This window comes from Rasamsonia byssochlamydoides (assembly GCF_041956645.1).
Source record: "Rasamsonia byssochlamydoides strain NRRL 3658 unplaced genomic scaffold VTN77scaffold_1, whole genome shotgun sequence".
Taxonomy (NCBI): Eukaryota; Fungi; Ascomycota; class Eurotiomycetes; order Eurotiales; family Trichocomaceae; genus Rasamsonia; species Rasamsonia byssochlamydoides.
Genome location: NW_027192384.1, coordinates 345,501 through 373,003, shown reverse-complemented (window position 1 = coordinate 373,003; position 27,503 = coordinate 345,501). Strand labels below are relative to the sequence as shown.

Below are 27,503 nucleotides of genomic sequence, written 5' to 3'. Positions count from 1 at the left end.
TTTTTTATTTTTTTTATTTTTTTTATTTTTTTTATTTTTTTTATTTTTTTTATTTTTTTTATTTTTTTATTTTTTTTTATTTTTTTTATTTTTTTTATTTTTTTTATTTTTTTATTTTTTTTATTTTTTTATTTTTTTTATTTTTTTTATTTTTTTATTTTTTTTATTTTTTTATTTTTTATTTGTTTATTATATTTTTTTTTCAAATGTTAATAAACAGTTCATAAACCATTGATCAACAGTTTCTAAAAACCCTGGTGGTCCTGTATGGTATAGATAGAAGTGAGAAGCTACTACCTACCTATCCGTGTCCCGTGCCTAAGAGGCATGTGATGTGATTCTTGGCAGAAATGATTTCTTTCTTTCCTTCCACTGGATGGATTATTACTGGGAAACCATTTTTCCAATAGGTCACGAACTAGGTACCTCCTCTGTATGCCCAACTACCTAGCTAGGCTTGTACTGTACAAAATTTAGCCGGTGGGATGGGGATGATGATCTCTCGGCAGACCTGCTGCTTTGAGGAATAGACTCGACAGTTAAACGTCTTAGACGTTAACGGTTAACCAACACGAGATCATCTCGGGGGTTGTCCGATACCGTTGTCCTGTCCTGCATTATTCCAACCATTCCAACGGTTCATTCCGGTCTGTCTGTTCTCGGCTTGCTTGCCTTATTCATTTTGACTCAACGCTGGACAGGGATGATTTATCATGATTCATCTGATTGTCTGTCTACCTGACGATCTTGCTCGGGCTAATCAACTAGCGAAGTCGGTTTTCTCCGCACTACCTCTCCGAATCTCGCGTGGGCAGTGTCTGTCACTGTACAGTCCACTCCATACTCCAGTGTCCACTATACTCCACCTCCACCAAGTTCCAACCGGGGTATGAGGGGCATCTCCAATGGGGCCCCGGACGGAGCTCCGTACTCCATGATGGGTCCGGGGGAAAGGCGGGGAGAGTCGTGATTCTTGACCATGGGAAACATCGATCGTCAACTATATATACGGAGTAATCGCGCATGGAATCTAGGCCTGCCTCTCTCCGTTCTTTTCAATTGCTCTGCATACTTACGGAGACAGACCATATCTGTTGGAATTATCGCTCGCGGAATCTCATTTCACTTCTTTGTAGTGCATCACGCTAATCCTCATCATGGGGAGGAAATACTGGGGTGGTTCTGGTGATGCGCTCACCGTGTGGATCTCCATTGCTGCGTCCACCGTCCTGGTCTTCTATGGCTACGATCAGGTATGATCACTCTCACTCTTGTCGCACATGTGTTCTTCTGACGAATATAGGGCGTCTTCGGCAACGTCATCATCGGAGAGAACTTCCTCCGCACAATGGGCTACCCCTCCGACAACATGCAGGCCACCATGACCTCCGTCTACAACCTGGGCTGCTTCGTCGGCGCCATGTCGACCGTCTGGACGGGCGACTTCTTCGGCCGGCCGAGACAGATCATCGTCGGCAGCTCCGTCATCGCCCTCGGCGCCATCATCCAGGCCACGTCGTACAGTGTCGCGCAGATGATGGTGGGCCGAGTTGTTGCCGGGCTGGGGACGGGCATGAACACGGCTACGGCGGGGGTATGGCAGGCGGAGACGAGCAAGATGAGGAGTCGGGGGAAGCTCGTCATTATACAGATGGTGCAGTCGACTTCTATACATCTGCATGGCTAAGTAATTATTGACTGACTGACTCCAGGCCAACTGTATCACCGGATTCTCCATCTCCAACTGGCTAACGCTGGGCTTCTCTTTCGCGCCTGGCAGCGTCGCGTGGCGATTCCCCCTGGCGTTCCAGATCTTCTTCACCCTGCTCATCTACCTGCTGTGTCCGTTCCTGCCTGACTCGCCTCGTCTGCTCATCCGCAAGGGCAAATACGACGAGGCGCGCGAGGTGATTGCCGCGCTGCAGGGGGACGGCGCCACAGTCGACTCCCCGTCTGTCAAGTCGCAGTTCAATATCATCAAGGATATTCTGGACCGCGAGCACATGGCTACGTATACGTGGTGGCAGTTGGTGACAGGAAGGGGTGAGTCGGTCGTTTTCTGTTGAACAGAAAGATCTGAATCTTCTTTACATCACTTTTTCTATCTTGTCGTCCTTTCTAACATCTACAGGCCCCGCCGGAGTCCTCCGACGAATGATCCTCGGAGCATGGATGCAGGCAATGAACCAGATCTCCGGAATCAACATCACCAGCTACTACATGTCGTACGTCTTCATCAACGCCCTGCACATCGACGAGCTACTCTCGCGCATCCTCGCCGCCGCCGGCTCGGTCGACTACCTGTTCTTCTCGTGTCTGGCCTACTTCATCATCGAGCGCTACGGCCGGCGCAAGGTGATGATGTCGTCTGCAGCAGCATGTTGTACCTGCTGGGTGGTCATTGCCATTGCGCTCGCCATTTCTGACACTGGGCGCGGCGACCCGTACAAATTGGGTATTGTCGCGGTGTCGTTTTTCTTTGTGTTTTTTGCGAGTTTTGGAATGGGGGTGCTTGGTGTGCCGTGGTAAGTAGCCATAAAAGAAAGAGTAGTAAAAAACATCTCTCATCAACTACAACAGGCTCTACCCGACTGAGATCAACGCGCTGGAGATGCGCACAAAAGGTGCCTCCTTGGCCATGGCAACAAATTGGATCATGGTACGATCACTCAACGCCATTCAACCCACACATATACATTTACTTACTCACTCTCGATTCTGTCATCAGAACTACATGGTCGTCCAAGTCACCCCCCCAGGCATCGCCAACCTCGGCTGGCGCTTCTGGGTCATCTGGGCCTGCATCTGTTTCAGCTTCATCCCCATCACGTACTTTTTCTACCCGGAGACGGCGAACCGCACGCTGGAAGATATCGATCGCTTCTTTGAGAGTAGGCCTGGGATTGTCGTTGCTTGGAATAAGAGTATGCCCCTGCACCATTCATCCCTTATCTATCAACCTATATATACGTCATTTGCTAATAGTCGTTTGTCGTTGTTTTTAGCCGCAACACAACTCACCCGACCGGAAGAGTACATCCGCATGGACGACGAGATTGCCCGGAGGGGCGATGCTGTCGACGAGAAGCTGCCGGATGATGGGTCTGGCGCGGGCATCTCAGAGAAGGATGCTGAGGCGGGGATGGCATCTCCTGTTCATGAGGAGAAGGTTTGATTTGATTCGATACGATACGGTTCTGATGCACGAATGAATTTAAATGACTAGATCATGATAAATCAATGCAAACCACAAACAATGAAGACGATAACTTTTTTTTTCTGACTAGAAACTATCTAACTTGAACAAACATTTGCAGAGATAGATATAGATAGGGATACCGCCACCCTGATGCTATAGTAGAATACAGTAGTAGTAGCTAGTATCTGACTTGCACGACTAGACCAGTTTTCCTCAGCATCATGAGGCTTTCTTTACCATATTACCTGAGGACTCTAAGACTAAAGAAAAGTCTCACCTCCCTGAAAGATGCCGAGAATCAGCCTATATGTAGGTATAAAAAAATTGCCTATCAGGTCCATTAGAAGATCCATCTTCCTTGATCTGCTGAAAATAATCGTTGGATAGATAGTCAATTTTTGAGGGCTGTGTCTAATTTGGATGACTTTGATTGCTAGTATCGCTGATGTAGTTCTTATTTGATTAAAAAAAAAAGGCAATGATAAGCAATTTGGCACATTTAGTGAGTTAGATGCTATGTAGGCGAGATAGATTGTTTTCTTTTCATTACAAAAAGAAAAAGAAAAAGAAAAAGAAAAAGTACTGCATACCACATCACCAATTTACCACTAGGAGATCATGTCGTTCTGTTATTCGATTGACCTGGTAGAATGTATTATTGCTATATATAATAATGCCTTTTGTACTGAGTGCTTTTTTAACCCAGCTATCCTATTTCACAGGCTTATTTATTAGGTATAATATACTTGGTACTATATTCCCTACCATATTCCCTGCATATATACACACATATATATGTCCATGTCCATCACCCATATATCATCTCTCATATCGACACACAGACAGCTAGTACAGCGACCGACACACCCAATTCTCAGGCTGATCAACATCCCCCCGGCCCGTATACACTGCCCTCTGCGGATACACGCACAGCGGCCGCTGCCGCAGGACCTGCTCTGGCGTGGTATCGTTCACGTACTTCGTCGCGATGAGGGCGTCCGGCGCAGTGCCGTTTTCGACCCACGCCATCACCGCCAGGAGCACGTCGTGGCGGGTGTCGTTGAAGCCGGGGACGCCGTGAATGGTGTTGGCGCCGTTGCCGAGGGTCGAGGATTGCCCGTCGCCGGCGATGTACCAGGGGGCGTTCATGGAGGGGGTTGTGCCGGTGCAGTGGCTGGAGAAGGGTTCGTCAGGTGCAAGTTGCAGATTGCCGGAAGAAAAAGGGGGGGGGGAAGGTTTGATCGAAGAAGAAGAATAATTCTGAGAAGGAGCTATACTCACCCCATCCCCGGAATCAAAAAGAACCGATAAAAATCATTCAGATCGATCCCCCTCGGCTGCAACGCTTTCACCACCTGCTCATAGAAATAGATACTCGATCCCGTAGCGATCGACGCATCAGACATGCCATGGTAGTGGATAACCTTCCCACCCTGGCGATAGAACGGCTCGAGATCAAAGTCATCTGCGGTGGCATTTCCGGGATTGATCTGGTCCGACAGCACGATGAGCTCGGGGTTCCAGTCCTGCCAGACCCAGTCAGGTCCTAGGTTCATCATGTATTGCACGTATTCTGTGCCTAGCGGGCTGGGTGATGTGACTAGGCCCCCCGAGCCTCCCCATCCCCATTCGCTGCCGAGGAGGTAATGCGGGAAGATGAATGTGGAGTTGGCCTCGACCCAGTCGCGGTGCAGTTTGTTGACTGTCGCGATCTGGTCGGGTGTCAGGCAGGCGGATGTATTTGCTGTGTTGCTTGAGCAGAGAAGCGTCTCAGGCCGGAACTGGCATCCCAGCGGATCCTGGATGATATTGTCGACGACGCCGTCCTGCGGATCGCACTGCCTCAACACTTCGGCAGACAGCAGATCGAACGCCGAGTCCGGCAGGTAGTGCGACGCATTGACGGGCATATTCCATATCCCGACGATCATGTTCCACAGCTGCAGATGCGACGTCCACCAGGCGGGAGCGCCGACGACGACGCCATCAAACTCGTCCGGATACAGCTCGATCTCCTTGAGGCCTTGCTTGCCGCCGCAGGAGCAGCCGCGGTAGTAGCTGTACGCGATGTCCTTGCCGTAGTAGCCTGTGGTGATTGCCTTGCCTTTGACGACTGTGTCGTGCAGAGCTCGATACCCCCAGTTGGCGAGCGCGGCAGGGTTTTGATACGCCCAGGCAGCGCTGAGCCCGTTTGCTTCGTGGCCGGTGTCGGTCGAGACGACTGCGAAGCCGTACCACATGCCGTCAATCTGGCTGGTCAGAAGCAGTCAGACGAAGCGAAGATTTCAGCCAGCTTACCAGCGAGCTCCAGCTGATCGATCCGGCGAATGCTCCATTCCCAACCGCTCTGCAACGCAGTTAGCAAAAAACAACAACTTTTTTTTTATCGTTTCTGTTAGACAGGATAATACAGGAATCGCCCATTCCAGTCATCCGGCAACACAATCCCAAAGCTATACTGCGTATTGCCGGGAAGCGACACATTGCCTTGAGCTATGCAGCCAGCTCGCGGGAGAGGGTAGGAGCCTGCTGTGGGGTAGGATCCGGTATTGAGGGCCGCGGGAGGGGAGAAGGTCGCGTTCGCGGCGTAGTGGTCTGCGTAGAAGACCGTTGCATTGGTGGGCAAGAAGCTCTTGATTGTGGAAATGCTGCAGTTGAAGCTGGAGCTGGCTGTGGCCATGCCAGCCAGCAGGAAGAAGAGACCGCTGGACCTGGTCTTCATAGGTAAAGACTCCGTACTGAAGAGGAATTCCTAGACACAAGAGATGAACTATGTACTGGACAGTACAAGCACAGCTATGAGAGATGCATCAGGACTGCCTGGTGATTTATATTCGCTTGACACGACACGGAATTATTTCATAGCACTACGGAGTACGGAGTATTGCAGTGGTCTGCCATCCAGTTGCTTGCGTATACCCCGGATCCCCGGCCGGAAAAGTAGCTTTACGCGCATGAGGAAGGAACCTAAAAGAGAATTAAATTTCTACCTAGGTATGTACCTAGGTAGACTACGCCAATTGTAATGATAGTACTTACAAGGTAGGTATATAGACCAGGGGAGTATTCATCATCCAACCAACAGTGCTGATGATCACGACCACTCCTCTGTGCGGAGTACTAGATCTTAAATTCTCATTACACCACTCAATCAATAGGATAGGATATGATTGGATTGGATACTGACGACAAAACGAAACAGAGGAATAAACAAACAAACCCGTTCTGGGTGTCTCCAACTGGTTCATGCGCGTGAGACTTTTTCCGAAACCCTAGTTGATCTAAATCATCTAATCAATCGATTAGTCGACTTGCCCAGGCCACTAATAGAGACGAGTAACCTACTTAGGAACTCCGTACGCACGTCGTATGTGCTAGGTATCTAATTTTGTGGGACGCCAGACCTAGAGAGGGGATGATCAGCAGTCAAGTTGTGGGGATAGAATCATCGATAGGACGGTGGGTGGGCCAGATGGACTGACTGATTGATGGCAATTGCAGTTGCGAGTTGCAGCTATGCCACTGTCATCCTTGGAGCATCTGGATGATATCCGAAGTATATTACTCTATATCCGTAAGAATGCTTGATAATGCTGTGTTTCTATAACTACCTACCAAGATACCTAGGTAGCTACCTATATAAGCATAACTAACGAGATGAGAAATGAGACGAATTGTCAAGGAAAGGGGGAAAAAAAAACCCAAACGACTCGAACTAAGTTAAATATTTATTATATGATCTGTAGTTACCTAAGTACCTACCTTGGTACCTCTAACCCTTCCATCTCAACAAATGCTTCCATGAGAGTAGACTTTATTATCTTTTTTTTTTGTTAAAGAAAAAAAAGCAATTGTGAGGGGCATGCAGACGTGGACTGTCTGTCTGTCCACTGGTATGTGGCATGCAGCATGTGGCGTGGGAAAAGAGCTTATCCCCCCGCATGCACGCATCTCATCCACGTGTGGTAATCCGTATATGGGGAAGTGGACAGGTATAGCATTCCTCGGAGTGCTCCGTACTCCTTACATTCCGCATAGTTAATTGATTCGACTATTTTAAGTTGGGCGACTTCATTGAGTTGCACATGGCAATTAGCAAATGAGTGGAACTACTGAGTACGGCGTAAATAGATGACGGGGTGGTCTGGGACATTACGTTTTTTGCGGGGGAGGAGAGTCAAAAATAAATATATAATGTTCTTTTTTTTTTGTGGGGATGGAGTCTCGCTACCCAACCACTACAGTACGGAGTACTCCGTACATACAATGACAATGACAAAGAGACGTTTTTTTTTTTGGCTTGAAAGAGCGCAAATAATATTTATTTAGCGGGTGAAGGGAACAATGTTCTAATAATAAAATGCAATTCAATGAATTCTTCATTAATTATTGTCATTCTACCGAGTATTAATTTTTTTTCTTATTGATTGTGTGGTTAGTTAGTCCCAGGATTATATATATCTCTAATTGTTATTGAATGCCCTCAGGGATATGGAACAATGTCCATTATTCACTGAGTACTCCGTACGAGTTGACGCTCTCAAAGGAAAATCGAAAAAGACAGTGGAAAAAAACAAAGGAAGAGCATAACGTCACCGATGATAATGCCTCCAGGAATCACTCAGATTATGCGGTGCATTCAGTTGAAACGGAAAACTGGAAACGATTCCCTCCATATTCTCGCAAATTACGAGTGGGGCTCTTCATTAATTTAAATTGTGGTACCGGCATCGAGTGGTCCCCACAGCGGCCCAAATTTACCAATTTACGGAGTAGTCAGTGAATGCTGGCGATAAAGATAAGTCAGAATGAATTACTGCACCATGTGATGGTGATCACTCGTCCATCACATCTGAAAGCAATAGTAAGAGCAAAAATTAATTTACACTGGTCAAAAATGAACAACTGTACATTCCGAAAAGAAACTGGCAAGAAGAAACGTATCAGTCGACGAAAATGCTTCAGACTATCACCAGGAGATCAACTCCACAGTACACACACAAACTTCCTTGACATGGCGGCGTACTCCATCCTGAAGCCCAAAATGGAGAATCAATCCCAGTCATAGCACCGAAGGATCTCCGCAACTCCACATCCCGCACCTTCGCTAAAACACCAAATTGACTAATACCGTAACAGGTCCTGCAAGGATCGGACGTTCACCTCAAGCAGGGGGGTATCACATTCGTTACGTATGCATTTAAGCGAAGAGGACGGCAGCGGCGGCGGCAGCACCAGCAAGGACCATGGAGCCGCTGACGGAGCTGGCAGCACCGGTGAAGAGAGGAGCGACAGCAGTGCTAGAAACAGTTAGCAAGAGAACATCACGAATTCTCGACAAAAGTCAACTCACCTGGTGCCCTTAGGGCTGACGCCAGTGCCGGCAGGAGAGCCCGGAGCAACACCGGTCGGGCTGGAACCACCAGCAACAGCAGCAACACCAGTGGGAGCAGCAGCGCCCGACAGAGTGATGGTGGAGTAGGTCACAGTAGGAACGCAGGTGGTCAGGGTCAGGACCGACACGCTAGGAGCAGCCGAGATCGGGTAAGGAGCAACGGCGCTGCTGACGGCAGCCGGGGCAGAGCTGACAGCCGGAGCGGGAGCGACAGGAGAGCTGCCAGAGGGAGCAGCGCTGGCGGCAGCAGCACCAGCCGGGGAGCTAGCGGCAGCGCCAGCAGCAGTGGTAGCAGCAGCAGCCGGGGCGGTGGTGACGGCAGCCGGGGAGGAAGGAACAGCAGTGGCGCTGTGGCTGCGAGCCGGGCAGTTGGTCACGGTGGGAGCGCAGGAGGTGATGGTCACGTCCTCGGTGGTGTAGATGGTCTCCACAGGAGAAGCAACGGCAAGGCCGGCCAGGAGGGCAATGGAAGCAATGGAGAAACGCATTTTGACTGTTTAGAAAAGGTTCAAAAGAAAACTAAACCGTCTAGGGTCGTCGAAGAGAAGATGTGTGGTGATAAAAAGGTAGGTTGCTGAAGGGAGCGTGAGTAGTTGGTTTTGTGAAAAAGAGCGTGGGTGACCGAAGTCAAGAGTTGGACTGCAAGCAGAACGACGAAGTCTGAACTGAACTTGATGAGAGAAGAAGAAACAGAGGGGAGTGACGGGGTGCTGGGGGCCCTTTGTATGGGCTGGGAGATTAAGCTGGGGATCGCGTCAGGGATGGGCCAAAAGCAAGGCCCCCGCTGCAGCCCGCCCTAAGGGAGCCGGGGTGAAGTCTAACAGCGTCTAACAGCCACCGGCTGTGCGCAGAGGCCCTCCCCCCGATGCTACCGTGCCCCCATAGGCCGATGCCCACTGCAGGTACCAGCAGGATTGGTCTGGTTGATAACACGTCGGACGGCGTGTTGGCCAGTGGTCAGCAATTGCCGCTCGGGATGCTACAGTTGTCCTAGTGTGCCCCGTTATGCAATAGTGCTAGCCTCTGATTGCCCGTGCAACTCGCCCCATTACTCCGTCGGTACGCAGTACGGAGTACCTACGTGTCTGCTCTGTAGCTTGGGCAGGCTCATAGAGACGTTGTAGCCCGTCCATCTACTTTTCCCAAGGCTGTCATCTTCAGTCCGGCATAGGAATCCCTCAAATCAGTCTTGAATTTACTCTGTCCTCATTTCATCAAGATTGTACAATACCTTGCTGACCACAAATTGCGGTGGGCCGTGGTCAGCCACAGCGACGTTCCTGGCCCATTTCCCCTGTTTCACTGCGTTAGTCAGGGGTTGCCCCACCTTCCCTACTCCAATGGTGGTCCGGGATGCTCCTGCCCAGATCGTGGCCATGCTGCACCTGTCTTCGCTCGAGGAAGGTGCTAGTGAAACAAACAGCCCAACTACTGTTAAGACTCGCATGTACTCCTACTCCGTAATTACCTGGAAAGTACTGATGCCATCACCCTGTGGCTTGTTGTGGCACCCTCACCATAATAATTCACCACGTTCAGGACCATCCACCAAACGCCTGGTCCTTCAATCAATATTACCTTGGTAATTAAGGAGACTCTGGATAAGTACCCCGTAGAAGCCATTTTGGGCACAACTTAGGTTAAATAAGTCATAGCTTAACCGTCAATCCTCGAATTAAACGCATTAACCATCGCTCTTGACGAGTTAACGGCGCTTCTCTTCGACAAGCGACCACACTTGGCGCAATCTATTGTTTCCCTAGCACATCCTCGTCTCCTTTTAACCGTCGCTACCTTCCAGAAGCAGCCGAGAATTGATAAAGGAGCATCAAACATGACTATTTTTGGGATTTGGCTGCAAGCATGCAAGTATGCAGCTGTACGGAGTCTGGCAATTTCGACGCAGATTGGCAGAGCTATTATCAAGCGTGCACGAGACGCCATGGCCCAAGGAGATTGGTTCGGACAAAAGTGATGCCGACGTAAACCTGTAAATGGAAGGAGCAAGCGCTGCCTAATTCGATTCATCATCACGAGTCACCAGCGGTTCAGCATGCAGTCAACCTGCTATCTACTATGGAGCAAGCAGTCTTGAAGAGAGATCTCAATATGCAAATTGCAAGCCGATCTGGCATCTCTTTTCCATTGGAAGCCCTATTTCGTGATCATCTTCCTTGGCAGCCTGCATTGCAGACTCCCTAAACGAGGTGGGATAGGATGATCGCTGTGCTTCGAGGACCCGGTATCGATCATCAGGGGTAGCGCCATGAGTCTATGGACGTCGGTTGATCACCGTTTCTCAGTCTGGACTTTCGAATTATTATGAAGGAGTCAACGACTGAACAACATGGATAACTAGTGAAGAACCACCATCCTCGGTACAGAGTACGGAGTACGGGAATATGGGGTAGAGTTTGTTCTGCCAAGCCGATATCAGCGTGCCACTGCCGACACTCCGTCCGCATTTCCCCTTTCCTGGCATCTGCCAATTACATCGAGACTGCAGATGTGAGAATCTGCCGTAGTAATTGACTTGCACAGACTTCCTACTCTGTATACGGAGTACAGTCGTTTCTTTCATGCCATGAAAATACCTGATATCGCCTACGATAATCAGATCAGTATCGCCCACTTTGCTTTACGGGCTAACCCTCGTTCCTATGACTCCACCAGCTTACTCCAGAATCCTACAGACTGCAGGCTTTACTCCATATACTCTGTACACAGCCTTGTGCCTTGCCTTGCTTTTTTTTTTTTGAAGGGCAAAAGCTTTACAGAGTAAATATGATTGTGATATATCTATCAACAAGCACGCAAGGTCAAATCTGTTGACTTCTGATTTGCATTTCATTTTTGTCTTCACCGTCAGAAGATTTTCAGCAGACGACAGAGACGAAGTATACCTGCATATGTATGTACTCCATGACTCCCACGACGGAGGATGGCTTCAACAGTCGAGCTGGCGGTCGAGCAATCAACAATGAGTCAAAAAGCGCCTGACTATTGTGGTTGGAGCTGGGCAGGTTGATAGACATATTATTAAAGGGCAAGTAGTAGGACAAGCAATGAAAAAGTCAACAATACAGAATGCAGTATACCTCATGGCCTGACTCCTGAGTGATTGTTCACGATCCACGACGGGCAGTCCCTTCACGATCGGGGTTTGTTTGGTGGAGATCAGATGCTGATATTAACATTCGAGAACCCAGAAAAGAAAGAGTCGAAACTGCAAGGGCCTTTTTCTTCTCCCCTCGTATGTAACTATACAGTACGGAGTACATTCTATGTGTATCTTCCATGTTTCTTCTAGCCAACGTTTCACCGTCCGCGAGTGGCATGCTGGTAGCAAGTGAAGAAACACCGCAAGCACTGTACGGAGTATGCCTTGGAAAGAACAGTACAGAGTATATATATCTATACCCTGGCGGCGTTCAGTTCAGTTCATCTCTCTCTCTCTCTCTCTTTTTTTTTCTTTCTTTTTCGTCAGGAATTCGTGAGTTTCCCAATTCTGTAATTGTAATGATGCAAGCATACAGTACCTTTTCTGCTAGTGGAGTCAGGATAGCTGTTGTAGTGTATGTACAGCCTCAAGAGCGTCACTCACTCTACTCACTATATTGTAATCATGTGTTTGTTATCTGTCCTCTACTCTTGCTAGATTATCCATCTGTCTAAGAGAGGGAAAGAAAATGCAGTTCTTGCAGATTGATGGCAGCATATTCAGTATATATTATATAGAGTACTACTACTCCATATAGAGTAATACTGTACTATATATACACTCGGGCGAATGGAACCCTTCTGGTTGGTAAACCTTTTTTTTTCCTATCATTTCCGATTATTGGGGGAAAAGTGTGCATGTCCATGAAGATGAAGAAGATGCTAGCTTCTCCTGTGCTGCTTCTTTATTATTCAAGAAGAGTTTGTCGTCCTGCTTCTATTCTATGGAATTTTATTTTTATTTTATATTCTAGGTATCTATCTACATAGAGCCAAGTTACATAAATGGACCATTGAAAAAAGGGGGAGCTTGGTTTTCCCTCTGCTATATCTTAACTTGATTATTTGAGAATACCCCAGGGCTTTTTGTTCCTATTATAGGAATATATATGTGATGGTTTCTTGCAGGACTTGTTGAATATAATTAATTAGAAGCTTTGTGGTGAATTCACCTATCACGATTAATAAAGACAGTAAGGAAGAGGTTTTTCTTTTCTTTTCTTTGCTTTAAAAAAATTATAGTACAACTCTGGTATTGTAGGACTGATCACGGCTCTCCTGGAGCATCTTCATGGCCCAGTAATAAACAGAAGGTTACTGTAGTCGGCCACATTCCCCCGGGGATAATGTAATGAGCCGATGGCCTCAGGCCGCAATGTGGCTTAGTCAGCGCCAAGTAGTGCGGCTTAGCGACCATGCACTGCGCACCTGAAGCGAGGGCTTCTGCAGTACAGGGCATTCATTTCTAATGCTGAAGAAAAAGGCAGGGAACGAAGGCGGGGAAATTACGAAGATGCAAGATGATGATGAAACTCTGTGGACCTCGGCGGAGGTGGAAACTAACTTGTTGCAGAATCGAACTGAAAAGGAATGCCATGATATTTGATCTCGTTCTCATTACTCAATTGATGGGAGCGACACGATAAGGATGCAAATATGTCTTGCATGCTATGGGCAGTTCATGGGTGAGCAATAATGATCTATGTGGCAGGTTCTATTGGCAGGTTTTGGGGACTGTCTGTCTGGTGCTTGGGGAGAGAACAAGGTCCAAGAACTCACTGTCAAGCTCCAAGCCAGTGCTCGGGTTCCTCTGATGTGGTCTCATCTGAACATGAAACAGAACCAGACAGTCATCAGCTATAGCAAAGTGTTAGCAATAGGGTGTGATGGCGCCAATGACAGCTAGGGAGTTCTCTGCTCTGACGATTGGATTATCAACCTGGGATGCCTGGCTCGGCCCTGTCGCGGAGGGTTGCTCCGCCTGTAGAATTGTTGTTTGGCGAAGTGATCAAATATTCCGCATACTGTCGGAGCTCTGCCTCTACCTCACGTTGAATCTGTATGCTTCAATGTAGTAGAAAGGTATCAGACTCACATCGGTCAAGACATTTGATCCTCCATCCACAGTTTCTTCAGGTGGCGGTATGTCATCACCTTCCGCATGCAGGTCCTCCCGAAAGGCTTGGCGTGGAGGAGACCAAGCCTCCGAGCTCTGAATTGTGAATGAAACCAGACACTTCGATGATGGTGCCCCAGACAGCCCATACCGGTCAGTTAGAATCTGGAAAAAATGGGCCGAGTGCCCCTCATACGATGTTCTTTTCGTCATTGAAATGCGACATAGAAGTTGTGCCACTAGACACTCTACTAGCATACTCATATGACATACGCAGCAGCCAGTTCCACTATAGGAAGAAAGCATTTGCAGTAGCTCTTCGCTGGATATTTCCTCAGGCGCAGGTATCGGGATGAAGTCGCGTAACTGATACGTACATGAATAGGCCAGCAAGAAAATATTCTGAGGATCTGGATACGTCCTCTAGCTCGATCTCTCGGTAATCCATCATCAGGTTCTTCTAGGTGACACCTGCGATTTCCACAGGGTTCTCCAGCGATCTTCTTCTCTTTCAGTTCAAAAATGTTAACCCGGTGGATCTCACCAGAAACTTCATTTTTTGTTGTTGGTAGCATAGGGCTCTGAGGTTGTATTGCGAAATCCGGACCTTTAGCGATGATATACTCCGGTCGATGATGTACCTGTCTTCCTTAAAGACAGAGACGAACCATTCGTTTACCTTGTTCACAAGTTGAAGAAGACCTAAGTAACAAAGCTAGTCTCAACCGATTATTGGTATAGGAAGACTGACCCTGGGATGATGGGAGTGAATGGCGCGTTCAGCATTGCCAATGATCAGGGCTGACCAGTTGCTGAACATGCTCGTTCCACTCATTATGTTTGAGAAGGGGGATCCAGTGGGTTTGCAGATGACCCACTGGGCCTATGACTGAGCTCAGAAATGACAGAACTTGTCCTGGGTTGATAGATGCTGGGTTCGCTGTTCAGCATTCTGTGTCTTCCTGACACGATTGAAGATGGCGAAATTATTGACCTCCTCCGGATACTCCACTGGTCACAAAGAAAGATTAGGTCTGATATCTGCAATAAAACCGGAGTATATAGTAGTGAAGTCGCTTGGATATTTCTGCGTCGACTTGGAATATGCAGAAGAGTCACGATAATAATATGGTTTGTAGTCTCCATCTAAAGATGGTGTTTGACGACCGCTCTAGCACTTTTGAAAGGCGAACTAGGCGACTACGGTAGTGAGAATAACGACTGCTGCAGCTGCAATACCTACACCTGCACTTAAGCCCTTGGAGAGTCCCGATCCTCCACCTGACTTTGGCGCTGACGTTGAGCTTGAAGTTGCAGTCGAAGTCGAGGTTGACGCGCTTGAACTCGTCGATGTCGTTGTAGTGGTTGTAGCTGTGGTCCCTCGAACAGTGACAGTGACTGTTTTGGGAGATTGCGTACTGCTCAAGGACGTCGATGAGGGAGGCAAAGAGGACCCCGACGCATAATCTTCCGCGACGTGACTCTGCGGAAACTGGAACGAGCACCGCATATAGCCCTTTTGAGGCAGCAGACACTGCTGCCGGGGCAAATCGTCGAGCCTGTCAACCCGCAGAGTGATGAATCTGGAGGATAGACGGCGAGGTTGTATTCGCTCCAACCTGGACGACCTCGCATTTTGGGAATGCGTTATTTTGTCCGAGGCCTATAACCCTGTTAGAATCAATTAAGAAATATATGTAAAATCAAATAAAACAGAAAGGCAGCTCACAGCAGAAAGTCCCTGAACCAGTGCCCGTCACGTCTGGAAAGCAATGGGTGGCGCTCAGACCCTGCGAACATGTGTCGAATTGACCAAATGTCACCACAATATAGTTCAGGACCGTCCAAACAATCCATGTAGTCCACGGCATGGCTGAGCCTGGGTGAAGAAGAGGTTAGGTGATGAGTAGAAGTGTTGAGGGAGAGCATGTGTTCAAGTATAAGGGAGAATTCATTCAAAAAGCGCATAATGTAGAGACTGATGAAGCCGTAGGCAAGCAAATGCCTATATGCAAGCTGGTAAAAAGCATGATGAGCAGTTTGCATCTGGCAGCCGGCACAGCACTGTGGCTGTTATCTTCCACCAGTCGCTTGATTGCTGGTAGCGCCAGTAGACTCGATTCGCCAGCTCGTGCTCTCCGACTAATTTGACCGTCTAATGCATTGCCAGGGGAGACGCGCTGAGTCTGTCATATTTCCTCAGTCTTGCAATGAGGATCGCGTAATCGTTAGCGGCGCTTAGGGAAACCATGGCGTGATCCCGATGGGGAAATTGATTTCCATCAAGGGGAAAGCTCGTCTTTAGGGACGTGATAAAGGACAGGGTTACTGTCCTCGCTGATATGTGGTCCATTGGCTGCGGGGGATCTATTCCTTTCTTTATCCTTTTTCTTTCACACACCCCGCTTTGCTTCCAAATATAAACACCAAGTGACCAGATTAAGGATGTTGCTTTTACAAGGGACGACACTCGAGTCCTGTTCAGATGTGACAGTTCTGAACTCGTTGCAAGTGTCGGCTCTGCTTCACCTCTTCTCCGAGGCTGACCAAATATTCACCTGTTTCATGGTTACTGTCAGATATTCTGTAACATTCCTTTTATTTAGTCACACTGTTTAGTCGATCTCTTCGTTATCAGCGCGCTTCTCCCGCCTAAGGCTTTCCAGGTATCATCTAGTTCATAGCTTGATTGAACTCAACGACAGTATTTCTGAGTTTACTCCAACTCATGGACACATGACGTGGCGCAACTTGCCTCAACTGCATACGTGCGATCGACTCCCACCGAACTGGCACGATGTCTTTCGGTCCAAGAGACGCGACCACTGTCGGCTCTTAGCCTATCTTGCACTTGGACTCGCTCTGACAGTCATCATCTATCAGCTCGCACGCAACAGATACCGCGAGGGCTTCCTCTTGTACCATGACGACCGACCAGCTGCAGACAAGGAGCTGGTCTTTGCAGCAACCCATGACAGCGACATGTCATGGGTCAGCGAGTACCTGAGTGACTGGCGCGCGAACATATACCGTGTTGACGATTCTTGGGCTGCCTTGACCGTGCCACAGAACAAAGGCCATGAGGCGATGGCATATCTCACGTCAGATATTCTCTATCTTTTTTCTTCCAAGTGTAACATTTACTGAGATTGATCAAACAGCTTCATGATCGACCGGTATTGGAATTTGCCCGAAGTCACCATCTTCATGCACGACAAGCGATATCAGTGGCATAACGACAATCCACTTTACGGTACATTTATCCTTATTATCCCGTCCACCTTCCAGAAAGCCACTGACAGTCACCAGACGGCGTCATCTCCATCGAAGATCTCCAACTCGACTTCGTCAAGTCTGCCGGCTACGTCAATCTCCGCTGCGCATGGATGTGGGGGTGTCCAACTGAGCTGGAACCTGCGCGGTACCTACGCGAGAGACCTGACGATCCCATGCATCCGACTGCGATGGAGTTTCCAGACCGGTTCATGGAACTCTTCCCTAGCGTCGAGGTGCCGGAGAAAGTGGGGATTCCCTGCTGCAGCCAGTTTGCGCTGTCGCGGGAGAAGATCCTGGAACGACCGAGGGAGGACTATGTTCGCTATCGCCAGTGGCTGCTGAACACGACGTTGCCTGATGGCACCAGTGGAAGGATTATGGAGTACTCATGGCATAGTAAGCTTATTCCTGCTTCCGTTGCCAATAATCAAAGAGCCGTGGCTAAAGTTAGGGTTTGTTGAAGTGATATTCGGAAAACCATCCCAGCACTGCCTGGATCCTCGCATCTGCTATTGCCAAACCTACGGCTACTGCAACATGACGGACCAAGATCTAGAAAAGCAATGGGTCTGGCGCGGTGAGACACTGCCGCCAGAGTGGCCGTGGAATCACGAGGGAGTGACGGAAGGCAGACCACGAAACGATGCTAGAGAAGGTGTTGTGTTGGCTGTATGATAGGGGGGTATTTTGGATCTCCTGGCATTTAGCATTTAGGGAGTTGGGAGTCAGGAGTTTTGAGTTTTATGATTACATGTATGTAGAGAGTATAGCCACTCGGCATCTACTTTTTACTGTAGGTAAGCTTAATTGACTTTTTTGTATATACTACGGACAAGCCTTACAGGTCCCGCGTCGCTCGACTGGTTTGAACTTTGAAGGGAAAAATACCTATTCTATACCTGGAACTCTTGGCCCCCCAGGCCTAGCCTATTATATATAGTAGTTTTATCATCTTCTTCCTAGGTAGGCTTCCTACTTTGATCATTCCTATAATATTCTCTTCACTATATTAGGTAGCATTTATGATCTACTTCTTAGGCAGGCTCCCTATCTATATTCCATGCTATCGTTCTTGCTATTATTACCCCCTAATAATATTTTTGTCCTCTGTACTGACGAGTATCCCTTGCTAATAGCATAAATATACGGAGGTGGGCGCCAGAAGTAGTTGCACACGCTAACGGACGCTCGTAATTTTGATGTTTCGCCTGGTACCTCCCTCCCTGCCTATTTCACTATGGTAACCTAGGTATCTCCAAAAGTCTCTCCTTCCTTGATTTCTTCCTCGATGTCAAGCCAGATCTTCCGCCTCGAGAGCACTCACTCGATCCGTCTCCCCTTATAACTACGAGAATTCTGACCCGTATAACCTTCTTTATACTCGTTTCCACCCTCTAGGCAAACCTCTTAAATATGATGCATAATCCGTTCAATCCTCTGTTGGATCTGCTCTTGTGGTAGCTCTTCCCAGGCCTGAAGCCAAGCAGCTTTAGCAGTCTTCTTATCAGCAGGTGCACTATGAAGGGTAGTCCATTTCTTCATCCACATCTAGCAGGGCTCAATCATATTAAGGTCTGGAGAGTTACCAGGCCATAAGAGGCATTAGATGCTGCAGAAGCTATATACTGGGCCTTGTACATGGTATGCATAGGCAGGTGTATTATCCTCCATAATTATTGTATTAGGTCGATCTCTCATATACTCCTTTGCAAAGGGGATGAGCTTTAGAACTAATACCTCCTATAAGAATAGTTAGTATAGTCATTATATATATATAGAAAATAATATTACCTTTTGATATTGATACCAATTAATACCCCCCTTTTATTTTTATATAAGCTTGCCAGTTTTCTCAGTAAATTTCTACTGTGGTTTTGGGCCACTAGGATTATAAAGCCCCATACGAGAAAAGCCTATAGTAAGGTTCTATTCCTCCGTATATTTGGCTTCACGTTCTTGATTTATAATCTCAAGCTCTTTCTCAGCCTTCTTCCAGGCCTGATTTGTCTCCAGAGCCCATATATAACAGGGACCTTTCTTATCATATGAATAACATCCCCAAAACATGAACTCTGAGGCTCCCTTCCAACGGCGACGTATACAGGTTAGATCAGAGACATCTCCAGGTGTTTGCCATACTCTAGTTGCTCCATGTTGATGCCCAAGAATAACAGAAGTCTCATCTATCTATATCACATTTTTCCAGTCCTCTAAGGTCCAGTGTTCATAGGCTTTGCAAAACTGATATCTCTGCTTCTTTACAACATCAGTTAGGCCAGGCTTCCAGCTTGGTTTAACAAAACTTAATCCACAACGCTTCAAAATTCGCAAGGCAGAGGTATGAGAAATACCAGCTTCATAGGCCAAATATTCGGCTGATTTCTCACGGCCGGCTTAATCCTTAGTAACAGAATCCAGTATGACTTGCTCCGTTTCTTGAGATATTTGCTTTGGCCGGCCTGGACGAGGGCTATCTTCCACATATTCTGGTAGAATCCGTGGATTAGTGTCTGGGTCAAATCCACGATCCTTAGCTCGCTTTATGAGGTAATAAATAGATCGTCCTGGGATGCCAGTAATAGATGCCACAGTATCAACAGGCATCTTTGCAATCGCTACAAGAGCCAGTGTTTGGGAGCGAATAGAGACAGGATAATGAGCCATATTGATTCGAGGAAGCGAGGCAGGCAGGTAGGCAGGTAGGCAGGTAGGCAGGCAGGCCCTAAGAACTCTCCTATCATTAGTACGTCGCATTTCATAGAAAAATAGGTAGAATACTTATTACGAATAGCTTCAAAAGTCACCTAGGTAGGTAGGTAGGCAGGTAGGCAAGAATAGGAGAGTCTCGAAGATACCTAGGTTGCTATAGTGAAATAGGCAGGGAGGCAGGTACCAGGCGAAACACCAAAATTACGAGCGTCCGTTAGCGTGTGCAACTACTTTTGGCGCCCACCTCCGTATATATTTATTATCTACTTTCTAGGTGGGCTCCCTGCCTATATTCCTTGCTATAAGATCCGCGTATAGGAAGCCGCTCGGATATGAAGCCGCTCACCGCGTCAAAATCTCCCACTTTCTATAAACAACGCGCCTACTTAACCATACTACGTTCAAAATGCCTAGAAAAGAAAGAGATTATACAGCACTTACTAATCTTGATTCTGGCAAAATTAGTTCATTACAAGCGGCTTCCAAGGCATACGGCGTCCCTTTTTCTACCCTCCGTAATCAAAGATGAGGCTCCCAAGAGCAACACCTTTCTCATAAATATGATCAGCAATTAATACCAGGCCAAGAGAAACTATTAGCTGAATAGATAATTGAGCTAGATTCTCTTGGTCATCTGCTATCAATTACAAAGATGTAAGAAATGGGAGAGCAAATGCTATAGCCTTATCTGGGATATTGCAATTGAGTTGGACCATACTATAAAGTAAGTAGAAAGCAGCTGGTTTAATGCAATTTAATCCATTTAAAGGCCCTATCTTAACAGCCTCCTACTATACCAAAAACCATGAGACAGCATTCTTTGACACCTAAACTTCTTCTTACAACTCTATGGAATCTGCAGCATATATATGATGCCATTCAACTTCTTTAATATGATAATACTGTAGACAGACTGGCACATACAATTCTTACTAAAGCAGGGAAGGCTATTAGTGAGCTTCATATGGAACAGGCAAGGCAGGAATCAACTATTATGAAGCAGAATTCTCAACTACAGGCCTTCCGTATTCAGAAGGCAAAGAAGAAGGTTCGACTTGATCCAAATACCAAGTTTGCCAATATCATTGAGATCAAGAAGGCTCTAGAGGAGTCAAAGGCATTAGATGAATGGCAGAAGGCTAGGGAGCCCGAATTAGAAGCTAAAAAAGCCGCTGAGGCTGCTGTACAGGCTGGTATAGATAAACTTACTACCGAATGGCAGGCATATTGAATAATGCTGCGGATAACTTCATTTTTTTCATATGGGAGGCATTATGGTGGGGTGAGCGGCTTCGTATCCGAGCGGCTTCCTATACGCGGATCTTAGTTCTTTCTATATCCTAGTAAAAATAATATTTGTCTCCCTTACCAATACATATCCATTGACAATAGCACATTTACATCGCCTCTACTAATTTACACATGTCTTACAAATAGGGGCTAGGCCGATTTTGTGAATTTGGTGTGATATACTTACGTATATATAGTGTTGCTTTTTATAGCCACGGGACAGTGCCTACAAACGGAAAACGATGTTTTATAGTTTAGGGATAGTACTGTAGTGCATATAAAAATCACACAATTCGATCCGCCTCTCATCTGACGTCGAGCTTCGTTTTCTTCCCTTTCCGATACTCCGAGAAACTGTCATGATAGGCCGTTTTCCTATCAGTCATGACCTCTCCCGTGCAGTGGAGGAGCCGCCTCAGAACATCGACAATTAGCTTCGATTCGTATTCGTCCCCGGGGTTACTACTGAACCCAATCCCTGGATAGAGGTCGAGGTCGATTCCAGTAGCTAGCAGCAGGACTAGCAGCAAGATCCTTCTTGGCTCCTCGTTCCAGTCATACTGTGGTTGCGGGACAGACCTGCTCGCAACCCTTCTGGCTGCCCTGTTAGGCTGCTGTTCAGAGTACATCTTTGGATATGTCAGTTCAATGTTATTCTGCTCCTGTCTACAACGAAGGGACATCATCATCGACACGTGTCCTGCCGTCTTTGGTAGAAGCTGTGCAGCCGACTTCAGCGCAGCGTCTGCTTCAGCCCGTCAAACCACTACCATCCTCACGGCTTTTCACCTGCACAACGAAGTAACTCAAGCTGTCGTCCTCCGGTAAAGCGACCGGAATAATCAGATCACATTCCTTGTAGCTGAATGGGCAGATGACTGCTGTACCACGACGGTATGCTCGTCGCAGGCTGTCCTCATCGGGGTCCTCATCGAACCGTTCGAAATGGTTGAAAAAGACATACCCGTCGGTCCAGAGAGGGTTCACGTTGTCGTCGTCCTCCATACAGCTTTGAAGCTGGTTGGATGTAGCACTCGAAAGGAGGGAGGAGAGGAAGGCGGAGAACCGGATCGGTCCAGGTAACCGCTCTTCTTGGGCCTTGTCGAAAGCGAAGAGGAAAATCAAAGCGGCCACATATTCTCCTATATCACCAAGATTGATAGTTCCCTTTCTGATAAAATGCCTTGATGATGGCCAGCCGCTTGCCTCGGTCTCTCATCTCCATTGCAGATGGCGGTGTGCAGATTTCATGAATTTGTTTTTACAACAACGTGATAGTGAGCAAAACGGAAGTCGAAGTTTTTACAATATAATATGGTGATGGTGATGCATCACTAAGGCCTTACTGTATTTCAATCTCCAAGACCGTATCCAACTTGGACGACAATCCAGAGAATGGACACGGTACAGTGACGTCTACAAGGTGTGCTGGGTTGTCTTTCAGCAATGCTGGACGTACCTACGATTTATATAAGCTCCACTGTTCCATTGTACGTAATTGACAGACTGATCGGTTTCCGTCAATTAAAGAGATGTGATTTTCAAATGATATTACACTACCTACCTTGGTAAGCGTAGAAATGAAGATAAGATGGTGGTTATATTTTGCATATAAGTAGCCCACATTTTCTTTCATAAAAAGTTCGATCGACCCAGTACTGGTCTGTCGCTAGGAGGTATTTATTTAGCTGTAGAGTGTAGAATCTGCTAAAATGTATGTGCATATCCAACATGAACACCGAATAGAATCTCATTCTGAGAGTTCAACAACCAAAAAAAAAAAGCCAGCGCCAATTCCCAATATGTAGGAGGAGTAAACGTAACAACATGCAATCGAATAGTTTCCTTATAAAGCAACTCTCACAATCTCGTCTTCTCTGTCTCCCACGTCCGCTCATTCAGAAACCATCGACGACTCCCGCCATCCATCTGAAAGCCCACCTTGCGGTCCTCGGCCAATTTCCACAAGACCTCAGTCGTGAAGGGCTCGAGGGCCATTTCGAAGAGGTCGTCCGGCACGGCGCCGTGGACTGCTTCGACGAGTTCCCTCGTCGTCATGCTACCTTTTCCTCCTCCGCTGCGGCTGACGTCCGCCTTCCGCCGAACGAGCGCCAGGTAGATCTGTCGTTCCCGCATCTTCTTGTGGCGGATATACTGCCTGATCTTCTGCGGCAGGTTGTCGATCTTGACGCCGTGGGCAGGATATCCGATGGCGCAGTGCTGGTCTTCCATGTAGACGAGGCTCTTCACGTAGGCGCCCAGGTCCTCGGCGACGCTGTACCCGTGGCCAAGGACATTGTCGCCCGTGAACAGCGCGTTCTCTTCCTCGAGGATAAAGCACATGTGGTCTTCGGCGTGGCCGGGGGTGAACAGCGCGCGGAGGGTGGCGCCCTCGCATTGGAACACGTCGCCGTCCTCGATGGCCTGTTGGCCCCTGTCAGGTCGGTTTTTGTAGATCCGCGCTGCGAGCGCCGGATTGTACCGGACGAGATCGGGGACACCGCCAGTGTGGTCACCGTGCCAGTGCGTGAGGAGGACATGCGAGATGTCTAGGTCTCGTTCCTCCAGGAGTTTGATGAGGTTCTCGGCCCAGATGGGGATGCCCTAGAGATGGTCAATAGAACATTCTCCACGACAGTATCTTGCATATAAAAGGGGGACACCCTACTTGACCAGTATCGACCAGGATTCTAGACTTCCCCGTTCCGACCAGATAGGTATTCGTCCCTTGCAGCTGCATCGCTCCAGGGTTCCCGCCCATGATGCGGATCACGCGGTCTGATACATCCTCTACGTCAGCCAGGGAGGGCAGCTTGGCCTCCTGGGCAGCAAGATACTCCTTCCAGACACACTGGTTGAGGGGGATGGGGTCGAAGGCCATTCTTCAAGTCAGCGTTTTGAATGACTTGCCCAAACGCCGGGATGGATTGTTGAAGTGAGTGTCATACGATGTGGGTGTTTGCTACATATACACTTCCTAGTAAGATTCTGTCCAGCTACACTGGCCCGATAAGAATTATTCTGTGACTAGACGTAGTAATTGGATGCTTCAGTGGCCTGCTTACTCTATTAGGCTCCCGTCTGACTCGCAAGTCTCCGAGGGAGTGATTATCATCATCGCCTGGCTGCAACGAAATCAACACTAACTGAAGCGGGAGACTAACTATTCAATTAGCTCCATCCATCGGTGATATTCTTTAGGTCGGAATCCGACTGTTCGTTTCGTCTCGTCTCGTCTCGAATGATTTGATTCCAGTCGGAAATCAACTTAACGCCACTTATCCCGTGTTCTAGAATCGTCATGCCACGCGACGCCACGCCAACTAACTAGCAAGCATGTAGGAGTGGAGTCGAGTCTGAAGTCATTTAATAATTTAATCCAGTACATTACTTACAGTAATCCGACTTGTATCCCGATCGTATCGCCTCTGGACCCGGTTCGTTCGTTATTGTGCCAGAATCTGCTTGTAGATAGATAAGAGTTTCCGATCAATCAATCAATCAACCAGCTTTCAGCCTGACATGCGCTTGATTCCTAATGGTTCCTAACGATTAAACGAAGAGATACATGGGTTGATGTAAGCAAGCCCTGACGCGTCGCCAAGGGTGGCAAAGTCAGAGTCCTGCGAGTTACTTCTTCTGGCTGAGGCTGAGGCTGCCACGTTACATCGCCTGCACGCAACTGCCTGCAGGAAGCTTCTAAAAATGTCATACTATAGTAGACTGTTGTATGGATGTACTGTAGTTACAAGATTCAGTGCTGACGTGATACGACACGTGGGATCACGTAACCGTAAGCAATTTGAAGGCAAGGCAAGGCAGTTGTCTACCGAATACTGTAATGTAGTACAGTTTCCAAGAATCTCATATCATCGAGTTTTCGTTAGTGGAACTAGGATGATAAAGCATTTAGTTGAACGGGTGGCTACAAGATTGACGGGATCATTTTATCGATGACCGTGCACTGTGCATACATGTATGTATGTACTGTAAATATGTATGTGTGGCAAACATGAGTGGTAGATACCGAGATTAATCCCTGTCTATCAAAATGCTCTATTCTGTTCAGTATAGTCAAGTAGTCACATCAATCATCAAATTAATCCATCGTCAGCATCAAACATTAGCAGCAGCCTTAGGTGTTGTCGAGATGTTTCATTACTGAGGCAGCCATCTTCACTCCTCTCCTCTTCTAACACGACTCCTCCTCTTTGCTGTCATTTATCCCTCTCATCCACTAAATCTTCGTCACGATCCTCACACCAGCAATCCTCACCCTCGTAACCGCAAACAGCACCGTCCCAATCGCACACGCCACACCACCAAAGACAATCGCATTCCGGAACGAGCCGTGACTGAGGGCAATGAGCTGCCCGCCAATCGGCGAGCCCGTCAATGCCGCAAAAGCCGAAATCGAATACGCCGTGCCGGTCCGAATCCCGATTTCTGAGAGCGAAGGCGAGATCTTCGCGCAGAGGGCGGGTGTCAGACCGATTCCGGCACCGGAGCCGATGCCGAATAGCGCGGCGAAGATGATGTTTGCGGCGTTGCTGGTGGCGGGGAGCCAGAGGGCGAGAATGAGGATGGCTGTAAACCCGGTCATGACGATCATGACGTTGAAGTGGCCGAGTTTGTCGGCCAGGGCGTTGGGGACGGTTCGGCCGATGATACTGGTAGACAAGGTTAGCGAGAGAACATTATGTATGTACAGCTGGAGGCAGTACCTTGCTCCGTTCAGAATCGGGACGAGATAGTTGGCAAGACGCGTCGACATGCCGTGGGCGCGTGCCTCGACGACAATGAAGGTGAGAGGAATGAACATGCCCCCTGCTATCGTCAGCAACTATATATACCTGATTGGGTAGGGTTGTTACAATAGAAGAAGAAAATAGCCGCCGTCAACAGCGCAAAAGTCGGTTCACCAAGCGGCCGAACAAAGGCCATCAGGCTGAAGGGACGCTTCACCGGGGCCGTGCGAGCGCGCACCGTCAAATTGGCAAAGATGAGCAGCGCCAAAATCAGAAACGCGCAGGTACGCATGGCCCAGCCAAAGCCGACCTCCGGGATCAGATGGATGAGCATGACGGGGAAGATGACGCCGCCGAGGGAGGATCCTGCGACGACGAGGCCGAGGGCTGCGCCTCGTTTCTCCAGGAACCAAGTCGATACCTGAGCAAGCAGTGAGCAAGCTGCAAACATGTATGAGGTGGAGGGAACCTACACAGGTGAAGGAAGGGTAGAAGACCATGGACGAGCCAATAGCCGAGCAAACAGCCTGGGCCAGAAGGATCTGATAGTACTCCTTGGCCAGACTCGTCATCATCAGGCCAAAGACGTGCATGAACGTGCCGACGAGGAGCAGAGGGCGAGGGCCGTAGTCGTCAAAGACTTTCCCGACAAGCAACCCCATGAAGATCATGAAGAAAACTGTCCGTCCACATCAGTAAACTTTTTGTCATGATGATGATGGTCCTACTTTGTAAAGACGGAATCCACGCAATCTCCGACGCAGTATATTCCCTGAGCTGATTCGCCTGGTAATAATCCTGGAAGACACCCACGCAGTTGACCCAGCCGAACGAGACGAAGAGACAGGCGGACGAGCCTGCCACCGTCAGCCATGCCTTTGCACCACCCTCGGGGAAGACCTTTGGGTCGCTCCACGGGGGAGAAGCGGGTTCGACGATGTTGAGTTCAGATGGAGATTGCGATTCGAGATTCGTGGGCACGTTGAATGAGTCGTTCGAGAGGTGAACCGGTGAGGGACAAGGAATGCCCAGCTCGCTTGTTGACATTTCCTTTCTGTCTGTCATTGTCGTAGATGCAGAGTGAAGTAGTCTGTTGAGCCTCTATCGACACTGTTCTCGGATGGAAACAGAAGAAAAGACGAAGAGGAATTACTTTTGTTCATGAGGATGTAAAACAGCAAGAGACAAAGAGGCCTGTCGAGGATGTCTACCATTGCGGCGCAATCCTGCCCAACAACCCCGGGGTCCGAGATGTCCGATGTTGGGGCCGTCAGCCTATCATTCAGTGACTAGGGTTAGCAGTCCTCGGTGTCCGGGGAACTGACGATGCCGAGTTTCTATATACGGATTTATGGATAAGGACATACATGGATAGAAGGATGTATATAACTGTTGAAAATAGATGTAGAATCCGTTGATATCACCAGTCAGTTCCATTGTTGATCAGTTGTCCTTGAAACACTTCCTGCTATCGTGCTGATTTATACTTCATAATTACATTGACCATTCCCAAGCTTCTTCAGCAAGATGTCTATCCCAACCGAGACGACAGTGCTGGTGGTTGGCGGTGGCCCAGCTGGTTCCTACGCCGCCGCTGCCCTGGCCCGCGAGGGCATCGACACGGTGCTGCTGGAGGCCGATGTCTTTCCCAGGTCTGTCTCAACTACGCCAGGAATGAATATCACTGACAGACATAGATACCACATCGGCGAGAGCATGCTTCCTTCGATGCGCCACTTCCTCCGCTTCATTGACCTCGACGACAAGTTT

The 27,503-nt window shown here is 48.2% G+C and overlaps 10 protein-coding genes across 10 annotated transcripts; 2 read left to right on the top strand and 8 right to left on the bottom strand.

Moving 5' to 3' along the window:
• Positions 1-1,157: 1,157 nt before the first annotated feature.
• VTN77DRAFT_128 (uncharacterized protein) lies at positions 1,158-3,175 on the top strand (the record flags this gene model as incomplete). The annotated part of the gene is made up of 7 exons (XM_069416993.1): positions 1,158-1,253; positions 1,304-1,654; positions 1,713-2,043; positions 2,132-2,525; positions 2,581-2,659; positions 2,729-2,924; positions 3,006-3,175. 7 exons carry the CDS (start codon positions 1,158-1,160, stop codon positions 3,173-3,175), a joined length of 1,617 nt encoding a protein of 538 aa, XP_069282491.1.
• An 870-nt stretch (positions 3,176-4,045) lies between these two features.
• Positions 4,046-5,879, bottom strand: VTN77DRAFT_127 (uncharacterized protein; the record flags this gene model as incomplete). Its single annotated transcript, XM_069416982.1, has 4 exons — positions 4,046-4,373; positions 4,481-5,448; positions 5,498-5,546; positions 5,611-5,879. The coding sequence occupies 4 exons, from the start codon at positions 5,877-5,879 to the stop codon at positions 4,046-4,048; spliced, it is 1,614 nt and encodes a 537-aa protein (XP_069282490.1).
• Positions 5,880-8,399: 2,520 nt separating this feature from the next.
• VTN77DRAFT_126 (uncharacterized protein) lies at positions 8,400-9,082 on the bottom strand (the record flags this gene model as incomplete). Its single annotated transcript, XM_069416971.1, has 2 exons — positions 8,400-8,499; positions 8,553-9,082. The coding sequence occupies 2 exons, from the start codon at positions 9,080-9,082 to the stop codon at positions 8,400-8,402; spliced, it is 630 nt and encodes a 209-aa protein (XP_069282489.1).
• A 250-nt stretch (positions 9,083-9,332) lies between these two features.
• VTN77DRAFT_125 (uncharacterized protein) lies at positions 9,333-9,972 on the bottom strand (the record flags this gene model as incomplete). The annotated part of the gene is made up of 3 exons (XM_069416960.1): positions 9,333-9,490; positions 9,676-9,727; positions 9,826-9,972. 3 exons carry the CDS (start codon positions 9,970-9,972, stop codon positions 9,333-9,335), a joined length of 357 nt encoding a protein of 118 aa, XP_069282488.1.
• Positions 9,973-13,464: 3,492 nt separating this feature from the next.
• Positions 13,465-13,923, bottom strand: VTN77DRAFT_124 (uncharacterized protein; the record flags this gene model as incomplete). Its single annotated transcript, XM_069416949.1, has 2 exons — positions 13,465-13,575; positions 13,690-13,923. 2 exons carry the CDS (start codon positions 13,921-13,923, stop codon positions 13,465-13,467), a joined length of 345 nt encoding a protein of 114 aa, XP_069282487.1.
• A 933-nt stretch (positions 13,924-14,856) lies between these two features.
• On the bottom strand, positions 14,857-15,581 carry VTN77DRAFT_123 (uncharacterized protein; the record flags this gene model as incomplete). Its single annotated transcript, XM_069416938.1, has 4 exons — positions 14,857-14,910; positions 14,997-15,269; positions 15,330-15,373; positions 15,440-15,581. 4 exons carry the CDS (start codon positions 15,579-15,581, stop codon positions 14,857-14,859), a joined length of 513 nt encoding a protein of 170 aa, XP_069282486.1.
• Positions 15,582-16,446: 865 nt separating this feature from the next.
• On the top strand, positions 16,447-17,724 carry VTN77DRAFT_122 (uncharacterized protein; the record flags this gene model as incomplete). The annotated part of the gene is made up of 5 exons (XM_069416927.1): positions 16,447-16,811; positions 16,872-16,963; positions 17,020-17,382; positions 17,438-17,655; positions 17,716-17,724. The coding sequence occupies 5 exons, from the start codon at positions 16,447-16,449 to the stop codon at positions 17,722-17,724; spliced, it is 1,047 nt and encodes a 348-aa protein (XP_069282485.1).
• A 5,121-nt stretch (positions 17,725-22,845) lies between these two features.
• Positions 22,846-23,866, bottom strand: VTN77DRAFT_121 (uncharacterized protein; the record flags this gene model as incomplete). Its single annotated transcript, XM_069416916.1, has 2 exons — positions 22,846-23,589; positions 23,654-23,866. 2 exons carry the CDS (start codon positions 23,864-23,866, stop codon positions 22,846-22,848), a joined length of 957 nt encoding a protein of 318 aa, XP_069282484.1.
• Positions 23,867-25,222: 1,356 nt separating this feature from the next.
• VTN77DRAFT_120 (uncharacterized protein) lies at positions 25,223-25,807 on the bottom strand (the record flags this gene model as incomplete). The annotated part of the gene is made up of 1 exon (XM_069416905.1): positions 25,223-25,807. One exon carries the CDS (start codon positions 25,805-25,807, stop codon positions 25,223-25,225), a length of 585 nt encoding a protein of 194 aa, XP_069282483.1.
• Positions 25,808-25,821: 14 nt separating this feature from the next.
• Positions 25,822-26,326, bottom strand: VTN77DRAFT_119 (uncharacterized protein; the record flags this gene model as incomplete). Its single annotated transcript, XM_069416893.1, has 2 exons — positions 25,822-26,154; positions 26,207-26,326. 2 exons carry the CDS (start codon positions 26,324-26,326, stop codon positions 25,822-25,824), a joined length of 453 nt encoding a protein of 150 aa, XP_069282482.1.
• Between the last annotated feature and the right edge of the window lie 1,177 nt (positions 26,327-27,503).